The sequence below is a fragment of the Theropithecus gelada genome, chromosome 12, assembly GCF_003255815.1.
Source record: "Theropithecus gelada isolate Dixy chromosome 12, Tgel_1.0, whole genome shotgun sequence".
In the NCBI taxonomy this organism is placed as follows: domain Eukaryota; kingdom Metazoa; phylum Chordata; class Mammalia; order Primates; family Cercopithecidae; genus Theropithecus; species Theropithecus gelada.
Window position 1 is genome coordinate 85,232,658 of NC_037680.1, and position 15,329 is coordinate 85,247,986.

Here is a 15,329-nt window from a genome sequence, read left to right on the forward strand (position 1 = left end):
GTATTGCATGTATACATGCAGTGTTGTCTCCTGGCATATGTTTTTCTCATTCACATGATAAAATTAAACATATCTGCATGTCACGTATTAAATGATAAAATTAAATATATCTGCATTTCCTGGTGAAAACCATAACTACAAATGTTCTACCTTGTTAGTGTGTTTGAAATCTACTATTCTACCATATAAATCTTCCTTATCATATTCCTGCAGCATTTAGTATACATATTATATAATTATTCCTTTCTTATCTACCATCTTATTTCTCTTAATGTGCAAGTGTAACTGCCTCATTTTTCCAACAAACCATGAATTCCAAATGAGCATAAGTGAAATTCCCTGTTTTACAGTAGATAACTCTTCAATGCATGCTGATCAATTCTTCTAGATTCGGCTGACCATTTTTTCTCTCTTTGCTCAGTATCTATTAAGCAATGATAAAGTTTGAGTTAATGCAAGTTGTGAGTTATAAGGAGATGTGGTTTTTCTTCCGTTCAGGACTTGCAGCAGTTATTCTCAGCCTCAGTCTTCCATCTGTAAGATGAGAATAATATTCTTGGCCATGACTAATGCTGTGAGTTAGCAGGGGGCAGATCTGAGAATTAGATGAGAGGCCATTATGAAAGGGCTTTGTAAACTCCAGATTTTAGACAAACCATAAATGTTACCTTCATTGTGGGTAAAGAACCAGTAACTTTTAAGGCCCAATCATCATATATAAATAGAAAAAATCTTGACCACCCATCTCCTATCATTCCTTATAAGTGTCTGATAGCTTGTAAGTCGCCCTTTGCTTCTGTCTGACTCAAGTGCCTCCATGGCCGACTGCACGGAGGCTGCCTGGTAAAGGCTTTCAATTGTCTCAAATGGACTTTGACCAGAGTCCCCCAGTTGTCTGTGTTTCTCTTGAGGGGCTATATGATGAATGAATATGAAAACATCCATTTTTTGGGTATTATTTCTATTTTAAATAATGATGAGTCAAAGAAAGAAAAGGAAAAAGTAGAAAAGCATCCGGGTACCCGCGCTTTGCTCTCATGATCAAGCTTATTGCTATGGACTGAATTATGTCTCCCAAAATTCACATGTTAAAGCCCTAACCCCCAATGTGACTGTATTTGGAGATAGGGTCTATAAAGACCTAATTAGGGTTAAGGAGGTCATGAGAGTGGGGCCCTGATATGAAAGGATTAGTGACCTTATAAGAAGAGATGCCAGAGAGGCTGGCTCTCCCTCTCTCTCTGTGCACTCAAAGAAGAGGTCATGTGAGCACACAGCGAGATGGAGGCTACTTACAAGCCAAGAAGAGAGGTCTCACCAGAAATGGACCATGCTGGCACCCTGATCTTGAACTTCTAGTCTCCAGACCGAGAAAATAAATGTCTGTTGTTTAAGCCACTCAGCCTGTGGTATTTTGCTATGGCACCAGCCTGTGGTATTTTGCTATCACATGTCAAGTAGATTAACACACTTATGATAAAGAAAAGGTAATTTAAAGAGAGGCAGTTTTAAACTATATATGCAGTAATGCCAAGAATTCTTTCATGTTAATAGAGAACAATTTAATATCCATAGATTGTGTACGCTTTGTGATAGTTCCCTTTTTGTTATCTCCTGGGAACTTTTCTTTATTTAAGCCAATATATTGTTTTGAGTTACTAGATATTTCCTTCAGGAATTATTTTGTCTGCTATACGCTGAAAAAAAATATCACATGCTGTGAATACCTAAACTCTATAAAGAACCTGTCACTCACTGTTCCTGAAAATTGGAACCATACAGAGTCATTGTCTTTAGGTGTAGCCTTCCTCCTGCTTGCTTCAAAGCTCCCCATTGATCAGCTTCCCTCAGTTCTAAAACTTGTTGGCTTTGGATTTTTCCTTGCTTTGATCCCTTTATGCTATTTGAATTTGTTAACAATTGAGGGTTGATGTTCTCTACATTGACATCATTATTGCTATATATACACAGTGAGATTGGAAATCGCAAAGAAAACTTGCAGCGGCTGCTATTTGATTTACATGGGAGGGAAGTGGCATCAATAAAGAGGTATTAATTATTGCTATCATGATCATATTCTGAGATGTGTAACTGTATGACCTAGATTCAGAATTTTAGAGATGATAGGACTGAAGGCATTTTCTGGTTCAATCTTCCCGTATTAGGGATAAGTAAAATGTGATCCAGAGACATCCGGACATATTCTCAAAGCCTACAGCTAGACTGAAGCAGAATTTTGACTCATTCATTCAATTAGTTACATCATGTGACCACCGTGCAAAATATTTCACTTTCTTCCTAACTTACTCAGAATAAAATCTTGAATTTTACAGTGCCCAAATCTGGGATAATTGGATGAAGGGTCATTTTATATTTAATTTTGCCTATAAACATAAGCTATATTACTACTTAACTGAGAAGATTTCAAAATTGCCTGATTCAACTTCACATAAAATTCAGCTTTTCTATAGATGAAGTTTTTGTGGATTTTCTTGTGTGTTATCTGACCTATATAGTGCCATGTGACAACATTCGCGGGAGAGAACAGAAGTTAAATATCTTCAAAGGATGGATGGGGTTCATATTCATGTCTTACATTTGAGACTCACTGTTTTCTAATCTGGCCTTTCAAAGTGAAACCTCTGATTTTCTCTGCATCTTGGCCATTTAGAGAGAAGCATATCAGACCCAGTTTTAAACGATACCTTAAACTCTATTGATATACAAAAGAAGTCTCTTTCAGATCTAAAATTCTATTAGGTGTTATTTGGGCTGGGCATGGTGGCTCATGCCTGTAATCCCAGTGCTTTGGGAGGCCAAAGCGGGCTGATCTCTTGAGGCCAGGGGTTCAAGACCAGCATAGCCAACATGGTAAAACTCCATCTCTACTAAAAATGAAAAAAAAAAAAAAAAATTAGCTGGGCGTGGTGGTGCATGCCTGTAATTCCAAATACTTGGGAGGTTGAGGCAGGAGAATTGCTTGAACTGGGGAAGCAGAGGCTACAGTGAGGCGAGATCATGCCACTGTACTCCAGCCTGGGCGCCAGAGGGAGACTCTGTCTTTAAAAAAAAAAAAAAAAAAAAAAAGAAGAGTGTTATTTTACTAAGGTCAGCTAAGATAATCAAGTAGGTTGGGCAAATTAAATTAAACAGTGAGCAATTTTGTTCTCTTTCTTTTTACTTACAAAAGCAAAAAACACCTTACAAGATAATCTTATTATCTTCTCTTTGCTTCATTCAAAGGAGATAAGAGATGCCAGTGAGAGGAGAAACCCATAACTTCTTTACTTCTTTGCTATATTTTTGTTTCACCATCCAGCAGCAAAGGTGGGGGCTGCAAAGGACCAAGAAGCCGTCTGACATTTCTAGAACATCTGCACAGGCTTTTGGGGTCAGCTTCTCTCGCTGCTTCTACTCTTACTGATTGTATAAGTTGTGGAGAGAAGGTAGTACTCAGCCAATTCAATTCTTTGGATCCCTTGGGAAGAACAACCCACCTGTTTTCAACCCTGACTGTAGGAAGTCCTACTTTCTAGTCAGACCTTTGTATCTCTTGCTTCACCATCCAGAACTGCATTTCCTAGAAGGTTAAAGTTTATCATTAAAATTTTGAACAGAGAGTAGTTTCTGGGACATGTAAACAAAGACAATGTGAGTGGGAGCATTGAAGAATTAACTAAAAACAAGCATTAATAGCATTTTCTTTAAAAGGTTTGAAATCTCAGCTTCCTTTCTTGTATCACAGGGCAAATTTGAAACTTTGACACTGAAAAGCATCAAAGAGAAGTGTTTTATGTTTTTAGAGGTAGCTGGTTTTGACCTACTTCCAAATGCAAGCATTTTATAGAGCCTGAATTGCATAATTGAATCCCAATGTGTTAGGAGACACCATGATGAAATGCCATTAAAGCAAAGAAAGAGGACTGTGAAGATATTACCAAATGTCAAAAACTGAAAAGAAAATTTATGGAATCTGAAAGCCTTGTAGCTTAGATCTTGGCTAAGTGAATCAATGTTCAATTTACAGTCACATGATATATGCCACCTTCCTTATGGTAGAAAGCTTTTTTAGGGCAGTGTGATTCTGCATAACTCAGTAACATTGTCTTTTATCTTTCTTGTCTGGTTAAATAATGTGAAAAACAGATGCATGTAAATAATGCCAGAAAATGTTTAATAATATGCAAGTGTAACATTTTTGTTCTTAAATTTCCATGTTATTCGAACTTCAGGTCCATTGAATATGCGCATTTCAGTTTGGCTGAACCAGAATTACATTTTAGTGTAGGGTTCCGGTTGATTTGGCTGTGGTATGTTCTCCCAGTGGAGTGCGGAGCTACTGAGCTCAATTGGTACGGATATGCAAAGAAATAAAAAATACAGTTGTAAAAGGAAAAAGCAAATTGCAGAATAGTGCATACATGACATTTTTGTATGATAGAGGAAAGTAAGAATATAACCTTTGTATTTGTTTGCATAGGCATGAAGAAGCATTGGAAGCATACACAATAAGGTAATAGAAGATGTTATCTGTAAGGAGGCAGACAGGAGTGTGGGGAGGATTGAGACATCTCAATGGCTGTCTTTTTATATAGTTTGACTTTAAAAATGAGAACATATTGCCTATATGTAAAAGTTAAACTTTAAAAAAATGTAGTTCTTAGTGTGTATTGAAAATGTTTTACCCTTAAGGAATAGTCAAAATGGTATTTTATTATCTATAACTTGCTCATTAATAAAAAAGTAACTTCGTTATGTTTATCATCTAGAATTTAAAAATTATCATTGTATCCCACAAATTTCTTTTTTTTATTTATCATTGCCACAATCAATACTGGGTTTTGTGAAAAGAGAAAGAAACTTAAGAGTTTTATTTATGTGTCTTTAGTTTAAAAAGACTGTTTCAAGTGCTATATTAAAGTGCCAAGTGGTGCTAGTTTCTTATCATTTCTGTGCTATTTATTCTAGTGTAAGATCTTTACTAGTACAAACCAGATTGGGAGATTGGGTGAGCATGAGTAAAACTTAATTTGAATTCAGCTGATGTCAATTCAATCCAATAGATATTTATTGACTACCTACATACTGTTCTAGAACTTGCAATACATCAGAACACGAAAACAACAGTGATCTCTGCCCATGTAGAGCTTAAACTCAAGTTACAGTGGAAGGGAAGCACCAAATATAAAAAATAGGCAAATTATATAATTTTTAAATTAAATACTGTTAAAAACAAACTTATAAAAATTAAGATAAGGTCATGGATCTTATACAAATAGAAAATGAACACGTGTCAAAGATTTTTTTTTTTAACTTTTATTTTAGTTTTGGGGGTACATGTGAAGGTTTGTTCCATAAATAAACACGTGTCACAGAGATTTGTTGTACATAATATTGTATCACCCAGGTATTAAGCCCAGTACCCAATAGTTATCTTTTCTGCTCTTCCCCCTCCTCCTACCTCCCCCATCAAGTAGACCCCAGTGTCTGTTGTTTCCTTCTTTGTCTTCACAAATTCTTATCGTTTAGCTTCCACTTATAAGTGAGAACATGTGGTACTTGGTTTTCTGTTCCTGTGTTAGTTTGCTGAGGATGATAGCCTCCAGCTCCATCCATGTTCCTGCAAAAGACATGATCCTGTTTTTTTTTTTTTTTGTGGATGCGTAATATTCCATGGTATACATGTACCACATTTTCTTTATCCACTCTGTCACTGATGGGCATTGAGATTGATTCCATGTCTTTGCTATTGTGAACAGTACTGCAATGAACATTTGCAAACATGTGTCTTTATGGTAGAATGCTTTATATTCCTCTGGGTATATGCCCAGTAATGGGATTGCTGGGTTGAATGGTAGCTCTTCTTTTAGCTCTTTGAGGAATCGCCATACTGCTTTCCACAGTGGTTGAACTAATTTACACTCCCACCAACAGTGTATAAGGGTTCCCTTTCTCCGTAACCTCGCCAGCATGTGTTATTTCTTGACTTTTTGATAATAGCCATTCTAACTGGTGTGAGATGATATCTCACTGTGGGTTTGAGTTGCATTTCTCTAGATACTTTAACCTCATTAATTAATGAGAGAACTACCAAGATGTTATGGTTGGTTCAAAGGAGAAATCTAAAGAACCACATTTACATTCAGTACAATAAATACCAAAATTTACAAATAAATGCAAAAACTACTCAATATTTTCAGGATACTAATCAATTACATTCCACTGAACATCACAGCTAATTTTCATTTCTATGGACAAGAATAATTTGCATTCATTCTCTATTGCATTACTATGGATAAGAATAACTTGCATTATTGTAAGGATTCTACAATTTATGAAGTAAAACAGAATTGCTGTAATGTCTGAGAGAGAGAACTTTATCAGTGAATTTAAATTATGGCTTATTCCAATAATAGTAAAAGTGAAGTATGAATTGTATGACATTTAGAAGACTATTACTTTTTGTGGCTCTGGAAACATGGTTTTTAACTTTTGTCACAATAAAAGTAATTCACTAATATTTATAATTCTCTACTCATCTTCAAGGGGTAGCTAATAATATGAAAATCAATACCCGCTACATGTTTCCCCCCCCCCCCCACTGTCTTGGGTATTTTAAGATAAGATTTCTTTGTCTATTTGTTTCTTAATTGGAAGTGTGGGGCTGGAGTTTTTGGTAAAACTTAAAATTCTACTTAATTCTTACTACCCATTTGCTTTGCCAATTTATTCATGACGGTTTTTTTTTTTTTTTCCAATGTCGCAGGTGCTGGGAACTTAGTGCTGGAGACATCAAGTGGATTTATCAAGCACCAATCTTAGCAGCTATTGGGGTAAGTTTAAAAGTTTGTATAGTTAAAAAAGAGATGGATAATTAACCTGCTGCTAAAACCCAGAGAAAGTGTGTCTGTCACTGCATTCTATAATAGATTTGAGAAACTCACATGTACAGCAACATCTGTTGGGAGAGTCTGGGACAGAGATCAGACCCTTATTGTGACTGACACTGAGACCCATGAAAGCCTTCCTTTAATCAGCTAGCACTTGGGTCAATTCTGAGACTTCAAAATATCTATGAGCATTTATATGTTCAGGGAGTTGGAAGGCCCTACGTCTCCTTTTCACCCATTATATTATTTTACCACTTTAACATTCTGACCACCTGGTAGTAGGTCAGTATGGCAGGGAGGGAAAGATGGAATAGCAGGAAAGCAGAGAAATTACTGAGACAGAGGAATGGTAATATGATGTATAAAGTATTCCCTAAAGCTTTTATTTGGCATACTTCCCCCAAGGAGTTAAGTGCATCCTATACCAGGAAATATCTCACATAATTCTATCTAATAGATATTAGATAGAAAATTAGAATTGAAAGTAATGGCAAAAAACACAATTACTTTTTCACTAACCTGATAGTAGGGAGAAAGACCACAATGCATTTTGCACTGAACCTTGTCTGCCTGTATTTCCAATGCACATTGCATCTGTGTTGCAAAGGAAAACAAAATCACACAGTTCTTCGCATCTAATAAAACTTATCAAAATGTTTACTCTTGATCTTCTTTGAAGACTTTAAGGTGTCAGTTTCTTTTGGTTTGTGAAAGAAATTATACCACCTTGTGTTCATGTATGTAATACATATTACAAGCATTTTTAAAAAACAATTACTATCCTGATAATAAATGTTAAAGTAGAAAACAACATAGCAACCTGATTGTTAACTAATTTTGATGTTTTTCTTTGTTTCCCAGTTTCATATTCCTCTTTTTTTCTTTCGGACAATGTGTCACCCACTTTGTCAGAAGGGCAGTTATTAATGTAGTTGAGGTATTGTAGCCTCATCCAAAGAATCAGATAAAAGCTTATTTACCTCATAGGAAAAATGCGTAAAGAAAATAGGAGAGATCAAAAGGAATCTTCAGTTTAGAAGTCCATTGAAATAAATGTTTAGAGAGGGAAATAAAATACAGAACACTTTTAGAGAAGCTATTTTGTATCCTTGCTAAACCATCCTATTAACAAATTGGTCCCAATTCCATATATCCTAGGAGAAGCTCAAAAATGGATTATGGATGAATGAATGGCTTGAATGTGTAAACACCTGTAATTTTAATTTTTTATGTAAATGAAATGCTGCTATATTAATCCACTGATAAACAATCCTAGATCTGTAACTATATCCCTGAGAGACATCAGTGAACTTAAAGATAAAAATTAACTGCTCAGATTTCCCTTTCATTCATTGGTATTTAATCCTTATTTATACTTTCAAGGCTTTTATTTTCCTCCTTTCTAGTTCATCTTCTGTGTGTTTGCTTCTCCATATCTTACCATTATCTTTTTAAGGGAACAATCTATATCTTATTATTTTTTCTTTGCTTTCAGTGTCTTGTACTGAGACTTACCAATAAGAGTTAATTAATGCTCTCAAATTTACCTACATTTTAATATAATGATTATATAATGATTAAGTTTGATTTTACATTTGATGAAAATGAAGGACCTATTGAATTCCAGGAGATCCTTGTAAAATTACCAGGAACTGAAGCAAAGGACGGTGGAGAAAAGGAAATCTTAGGGCATTTTCCATGAAAATGACTGATTTTTATCCAAAGCTTTATAGTTTGTTTACAGATCTAAGTCACTCACATCATCAACATGGATGAAAAATTTATTTTCTGAGGTTTGTAACTTGTAATGTGAAACAGTAAAGCTAGGTGATTAAAGGGTTTCTGAAGATTCGCCTTTGGAGGAGAAATAGAAGTGATGGCACACTCAGTAAACTTTGAAGAAAATTAATGTGGAAGGCCATTTTCCTCTTCTTGAGTTAAAATTATGACAGTTCTAAGCTAAGAATTCTGAAGTACTTTTCCTATATTATGAAGTTCCATTTAATCTCAAAAATCACAGCTGATACTCAAGAATATCTTTCTGTTCACTAAGAGTTACCTTTTTGTTTCATTATTATAATTTAGTGTTATCATAATTCCCTTGAAGGTTCTTAACTTACTCACAATCTACTAGTGTATCTGAAAGTTTTCGTAAAATGTCAAGAATTGGATTTGAAATAAATAATTTACTTATTTTAATCAATAATTTAGAGAAGGCTGAGTTATGAAAGAAAAAAACTAAAAAAGCAAGTGGAAAACTAAAGGAAAGAAAAAACAGAATTATAAAGAAAAACTCCAAGGTATAGTTTTCAATTCAAAAGAGGGGAATACCTCAAGAGACAAGAAGATACACCTCAAGAATACAGAGTTCCTAGGAGAGAGATTTGGCCCTCCTGGGAATAAGAATATGGAAGGCCTGTGTGGATAATTCTGTGATGTGTAACACCAGGTAGTTAGATTGCCAGTGGCACTGGTTCAGAGCATCAGCTTGAAGTGCACACAGAAATCCTGGAAATCCAGGAGTTTGGATTCTACATAGTGAACCCAAGTTGATATGTTTTAAAACCTGGATTCCAAGGACAGTGATTATTTCACTTAGAATGCCAAAGACTAGAGCTCTGTAAGCATGATTGACATTCGGGAAAAAGAATAATTTAATATCTGCATTGGAAGTAAATAATAAACACAAAATCTTGAGCTAAGGTGGTAGTGATTAATGGGGGAAATGTATTCACTGCAGGCTGGCAAGTGGTACGAGAGCATTCCAATGGCCTGTGCCAAGGTTGAGTGTGGGTGTGGAATAATATCAGGAGCTGAGGCTGCAAAGGAGGCCGGGCCAGACCCTGAAGGGGCTTCTAATCCTCACTAAAGAATTGACACCTAATCCTGCAAGGGGTGACAACCAAAGGTTTAGACATTGGAAAGTGAAGGAATCAGGTTTTTCATTTGGAAAGATCTCAGGGCTTCGTTGAAGCTGGCAGTGGGGAAACCACTGTGGGTGTCTGCTGGGTGGGGGTTTAAGCCACAGTGATGTGAAGTGGAAAGGACATAGGTCTGAGAGAGTTAGGGCGTGGAGTTCTGAGCACTGTCCCTTCACACTTGGCATACACATTTTCCTCATTTCCATGACCTGGTCCCTTCTTCCTCCCCCATCTCATGTCGCCTCATGTTCTCCTTCCCGCTGCCTCAGCTCCACACAATGGCTTTCTTTAGTTCCCTGAACGTGCTACACTCTTCCCACCTCAGGGCCTTTGCCTGCGCTGTTCTGTATGCCTGCCATACTGTTCCGCCTGCTTGTGCATTCTTCCTTCAGGTCCCAGCTTACTGATAACCTCTTCAGACAGTCTTTTCTGACCACTTGACAGTGTCACAGTGGTTACAGCATAGGCTCTGGGCGAGACTGCCTTCGTTAGAATCTCAGGTTTGCCCTTCTGTCGAGTGTGCAGGCTGAAATTTTATGGTACAGGCTGGTCTTGGGCAAGTTATTTAAACTCACAATTCCCTTTTGCCATCTATAAGATGGAAATAATAGTGTAGATTACAAGAGTTAATCATTGGGCTGCATTAGGAACAGTGGCTGGCACGTAGCGCTATAAGCATTAGCTATTATCATTTTTACTTTTCACGTGTTAATAACTTGCCCACACTCCAGGTAGATTTCTCCTACTCCCTGCAACACATTAACTTAAAAAATGTCTCTATAAAGTCATAAAAATAATGTTGGTTTCTGGACAGCAGTAAGGCTAACACATTGTATCTTGTATATCAGTAAGTGGCTGTTCAGACCTGAGGGGACTCCCAGGGATGATCTGGTTTCCCAGGCTCCATGGTCCCCTAGGATGATACCATGATTGCTTCTCTGTTTGTGTATAGGCACTTCTGATTGCAGAATGTCTGCTCTCCTCGTATCCCATAAAAGCTGGCATACCATTGGTGTGACTATTTTTTAAAAGGCTGTAACGTGATCTACCCAAAATGGTATAATTGTTAACTCTTTTTGGTAGGAGTAGAGCTTATTTTTACCCTTTTGTTAAACATTTTAGTATTCTCCATTTTAGGGGCATTGGAAGGCTCTACTTCATAATCGAGAAATCGATATTTACATTTTGGAAAAGTTATTAAGCTCTCACTTTTGTAATTTTCCAGGTAAACCATTCCATAATTCACCTTCTATTCAAACACAATAAAACACGAGGTGAGAAAAGTATACATAATGTTATTTTCACTTTCGCTTTCTTGCTTCCTATGTGAGTTCCTGTTATTAAATGCAATAAATACTTGATTAAAAAGAAACTTCTTCCTAAGTACATTCTGTGATCTTCCCCGTGACTTGCTGGCAAACCAGGCAGACAGTAAGTTAGCACCACTGTGGTGAACCTGATGGGCACCCGAGCTCTCTTCTCTCCAGGTCTGCGTGAAGATGTAAAGACAGGGAAAGCTCTGCCACACCAGTGCATGATTTGTCTGTCCAGCCCATTTGAGATGCGCATGGACACAGTATGAAGGACCAAGGAGGTCTGCCCTTTCTTGGGGGTGACGCCAAATGTGTCACAGTAGTTACAGCTTAGACTCTGGGCCGGGCTGTCTTTGTTAGCATCCCAGGCCTGCCCTTCTGTCGAGTGTGCAGGCTGAAATTTTTCTGGGCAGGCTAGGCTTGGGCAAGTTTTAAAAACTCAGGGTCCACTTTTGCAATCTATAAAATGGGAATAGACTGGGCATGGTGGCTCATGCCTGTAATCACAGTGCTTTGGTAGGCATAGGCAGGAGGCTCGCTTGAGGCCAAGAGTTCAAGACCAGCCTGGGCAACAAAGCAAAACCCCGAATTCTTTTTCCCATAATGACTACACCTACTCACATTCATACTAACAGGGTACACATTTTTGTTTTTCCTCTCTGCATCCTAGCTAATGTTTATCTTTTGTCTTTTTGAACTACCAACGGCCATTAAGCCATTCTTTGTTTGTTTGTTTGTTTGAGACAGGATCTCACTCTGTCACCCAGGCTGGAGTGCAGTGGTGCAATCACGGCTCACTGCAGCCTTGATCTCCTGGGCTCAAGTGGTCCTCCTGCCTCAGCCTCCTGAGTAACTAGGACTCATGGCATGAGTCCTAGGTGGCATGTGCCACCATGCCTGGCTAATTTTTGTATTTTTTGTAGAGATGTGATTTTGCCATGTTGCCCAGGCTGGTCTCAAACTCCTGGGCTCAAGCAATCCACTCGCCTCCACCTCCCATAGTGCTGGGATTACAGGTGGGAGCCACCATGCCCAGCCCCATTAAGCCATTCTAACAGGTATGAGGTGATAGCTTGTGGTTTTGATTTGGATTTCCCTGATAATTAGCGATGATGATCACCTTTTCACATACTTGTTGGCTATTTGTAAGTGTTTTTTTTTTTTTTTTTTTTTGAGACAGAGTCTCACTCTGTCGCCCAGGCTGGAGTGCAGTGGTGCGATCTCAACTCACTGCAACCTCTGCCTCCTGGGTTCAAGCGGTTCTCCTGTCTCAGACTCCTGAGTAGCTGAGATTACAGGCACGTGCCACCATGCCCAGCTAATTTTTGTGTTTTTAGTAGAGATGGGATTTCGCCACATTGGCCAGGCTGATGTCAAACTCCTGACCTCAGTGATCCACCTGCCTCGGCCTCCTGAAGTGCTGGAATTACAGGCGTGAGCCACCGCAGGGCCAACTCCTCTTCTTTTTAAAAATAGTTTAATGCATTTTGGTAGTAAACTGACAGGAACAGCACAAAACAACATTAAAAACATGTACTTGCATGTAGAATTATTCAGAAAAATATAGTGAGTGGATGGAATTTACTGTATGATAAAAGTGCTACTAACACCAGTTAGTTGCGGTCAAGAAATTTGTTTTTTTGAAAATCCAAATGCTGGCATTGTTCAGAAAAAATTAACAGCTATTTATAACTGCTGTAAAGGTGAACTGCTGAAACTTGTTCAGCTGAAACATTTGGGTGCATTAATACTTTGTTTCCATGCATTTATATTACAAATTCACACAAAAATGAAAATGGAGAAACTGCCAATACCTGGTTTCTGTTCCCTATTTTTTCACTCACTGTCATTAAATTAGGTGCCTTTTGACTCCATGGGGGCGGCGGCAGGGGGAATCTGATGCTCAGAAATACCAATAAGAGGAAGAAGAGCTTTTTATTTTTTTCTTTGAGAATGGAATGTTTCCCATCTTAGTGGATTGTCAAGCAAGTTCTCCATGAATGCAGCATGGATGTCTTTTGATAATTGTTACACATTTGGCCTGGATTGCACACGGCTCGGTGTCTCCAGAAAGGCCATTATGATAGATCTCATTTGTTTCCCACAAAGCACCAGTAGCTGTGCTCTGGATGTGCTGCTCTGTTTTGAAGTCCTTAGCAGTTTCTTGCACCAGACGCTAGGAGGAAAGTTTATGGATTAGGCTTTCAGTGGATTTCTGATAACATCTAATTTCACCAAGTGCCTTGGTATCCAGGTTGTTACCGGTGAAGTTTCGTCACCCATCCAGTAGATGGCACACTGGCCTTTGTAGTTTTTTTGTAGGTTGTTTTGAGGGCAATCTGCATGGCATAGAGACCTCCTAACTCACCCCACTTCTCCTTCAGCTACGGCTTGGTGAGCTAGAGCTGTATGTCTTTTTTTGAGAAATGTCTATTCAGCTCCTTTGCCCATTTTTAAATTGGGTTGTTTCTTGGTATTCAGTTGTCTGAGTTCCTTATATCATTTGGATATTAGTCCCTTATTTAATACGTTAATTTTTATTGAACACATTCAATACATAAATATTGCAGACATTTTCTACAATTTGACAGGTTGCCTTTTCGCTCTATTGATTGTTTCCTTTGCTGGGCAGAGGCATTTTAGTTTAATGTAATCCTGCTTGTTCATTTTTGTTTCTCTTGCCTGTGCTTTTGGTACTTATTTCTAAGTATTGTATTCTTTTTTGTTGTTATTGTAAATTGATTTTTTTCTTAATTTTTTTGGATAGTTCATTGTTTGTACAATTTGTTCAACATTTCAGCTGAATTCTTCTTATCAGCTAGCTTTTGGCATCTGCCCCAGGGAAGCAAGTGCTTACATTCCATCCTCCTTGGAGATGTCAGACTTTCCTTAAATTTTGGGTTAATTGCTCATCCTATAACTTTGTTCTCTGATGCATTTAAAAAAGTTTAAAAAATTTTTGTCAGATTATCCAGCATTTGTTTTTTATAATAGTGGGAGCAAGTTTTCTTTTCTTCTCTTTTTTTCCCTAGCTTTCTACTATTGGGGAAATATAATTTTAAACAAAAATCTTCTCCTAATCTAAAAATCTTCTCCACATAGGTAATACAGAAGAAAAACACTTTTAGTATTAAGTTATTAAACCAGAATGTGGTGTGCATTACTAATTGCTAAGAGATTGCAAAGAGAAAGAAGTCTCACTCCTTTGCATAGCCAAGCAGTTACAACTCATTATATATATGTTTTCAAGAGACACAATAACTAGTTCTCAAGTAAGAGGGACTTGACAATACTATATGCCACACATGATTCATCCTAACTTTACCTGGTAATTGGGGTGACCACTTGTCATAGCTAAGTAGCTTTATTGGAGGAAAAACAGGTTTGTTATTTCTTTATGGCAGGAGGAAGTTTTGCCACTTCAAGATAGGTACCTACAGAAGTTAAGCTCCTACCCTACAAAAACCGGGAGATGATGGGGATGCTATCTCTCTTGATGTTAGCATTTCAAAAAGATGGTTCCTAGGTCCTTGTGAAAGACATTCCTGGGCCATAAAGCTGACCAAAGGCCTATCTAATCTTCAAAAGGATTTATAAGCATTTCAAAGAGATGAGAAAGTACATACAAGTTTTCTAAGGTAAATACTCTAAGATAAAGGGGGAAAGTAAAATCTCTTCCCCCATTTTCAACAGGGAGAATGAAGCCTCTTATTTTTAAATTTGTATTTGACCTCACTCTGTCTCCTATGTAACAGCTGGCATCTCTAGGTTAATCTGATAATGAAATGGTCTTGCAGTGATTTTCAGCAAAACTCTCCTACGTATTTCCTCCTGGGATTTCAGGCTCACATTCTTATGGACCATGAAGCCTACATCCCTCATTTTACTTTTGAACCTGTCTGTAAAGGGAGAAATAAGCCCAGAACTTAAGCTCCATGTGTTCAGAGTATGGTGCTCCTTCTTCTGAGTTGTTCTGTGTGGTGAAGCCAGGAAGGATGAAGATAATAATGACAACAAACACGACATAGTTCTTACAATGTGCTGGGCAGTGTTTTAGGCATTTTATATACATCAATATATCTAATCTGACAAATAACTCTAAATAAGGAAACTGTCCAAGAATACCCAATATTAAGTGATGGAGCGGGGTTCTGACTTCAGGATCAATGTCCGTACCCAATGAACTCCATGCACTTATAATAAAA

At 37.6% G+C, this 15,329-nt stretch overlaps 1 protein-coding gene across 2 annotated transcripts in view; it reads left to right on the top strand.

Moving 5' to 3' along the window:
- Positions 1-15,329, top strand: part of PTH2R (parathyroid hormone 2 receptor) — a 128,028-nt gene that overhangs the window by 87,402 nt on the left and 25,297 nt on the right. For both annotated transcript variants that reach the window (XM_025404918.1, XM_025404917.1), the window contains exon 9: positions 6,767-6,833. In XM_025404918.1, the coding sequence (XP_025260703.1) occupies positions 6,767-6,833 (67 nt within the window). The remainder of the gene's footprint in view (positions 1-6,766; positions 6,834-15,329) is intronic.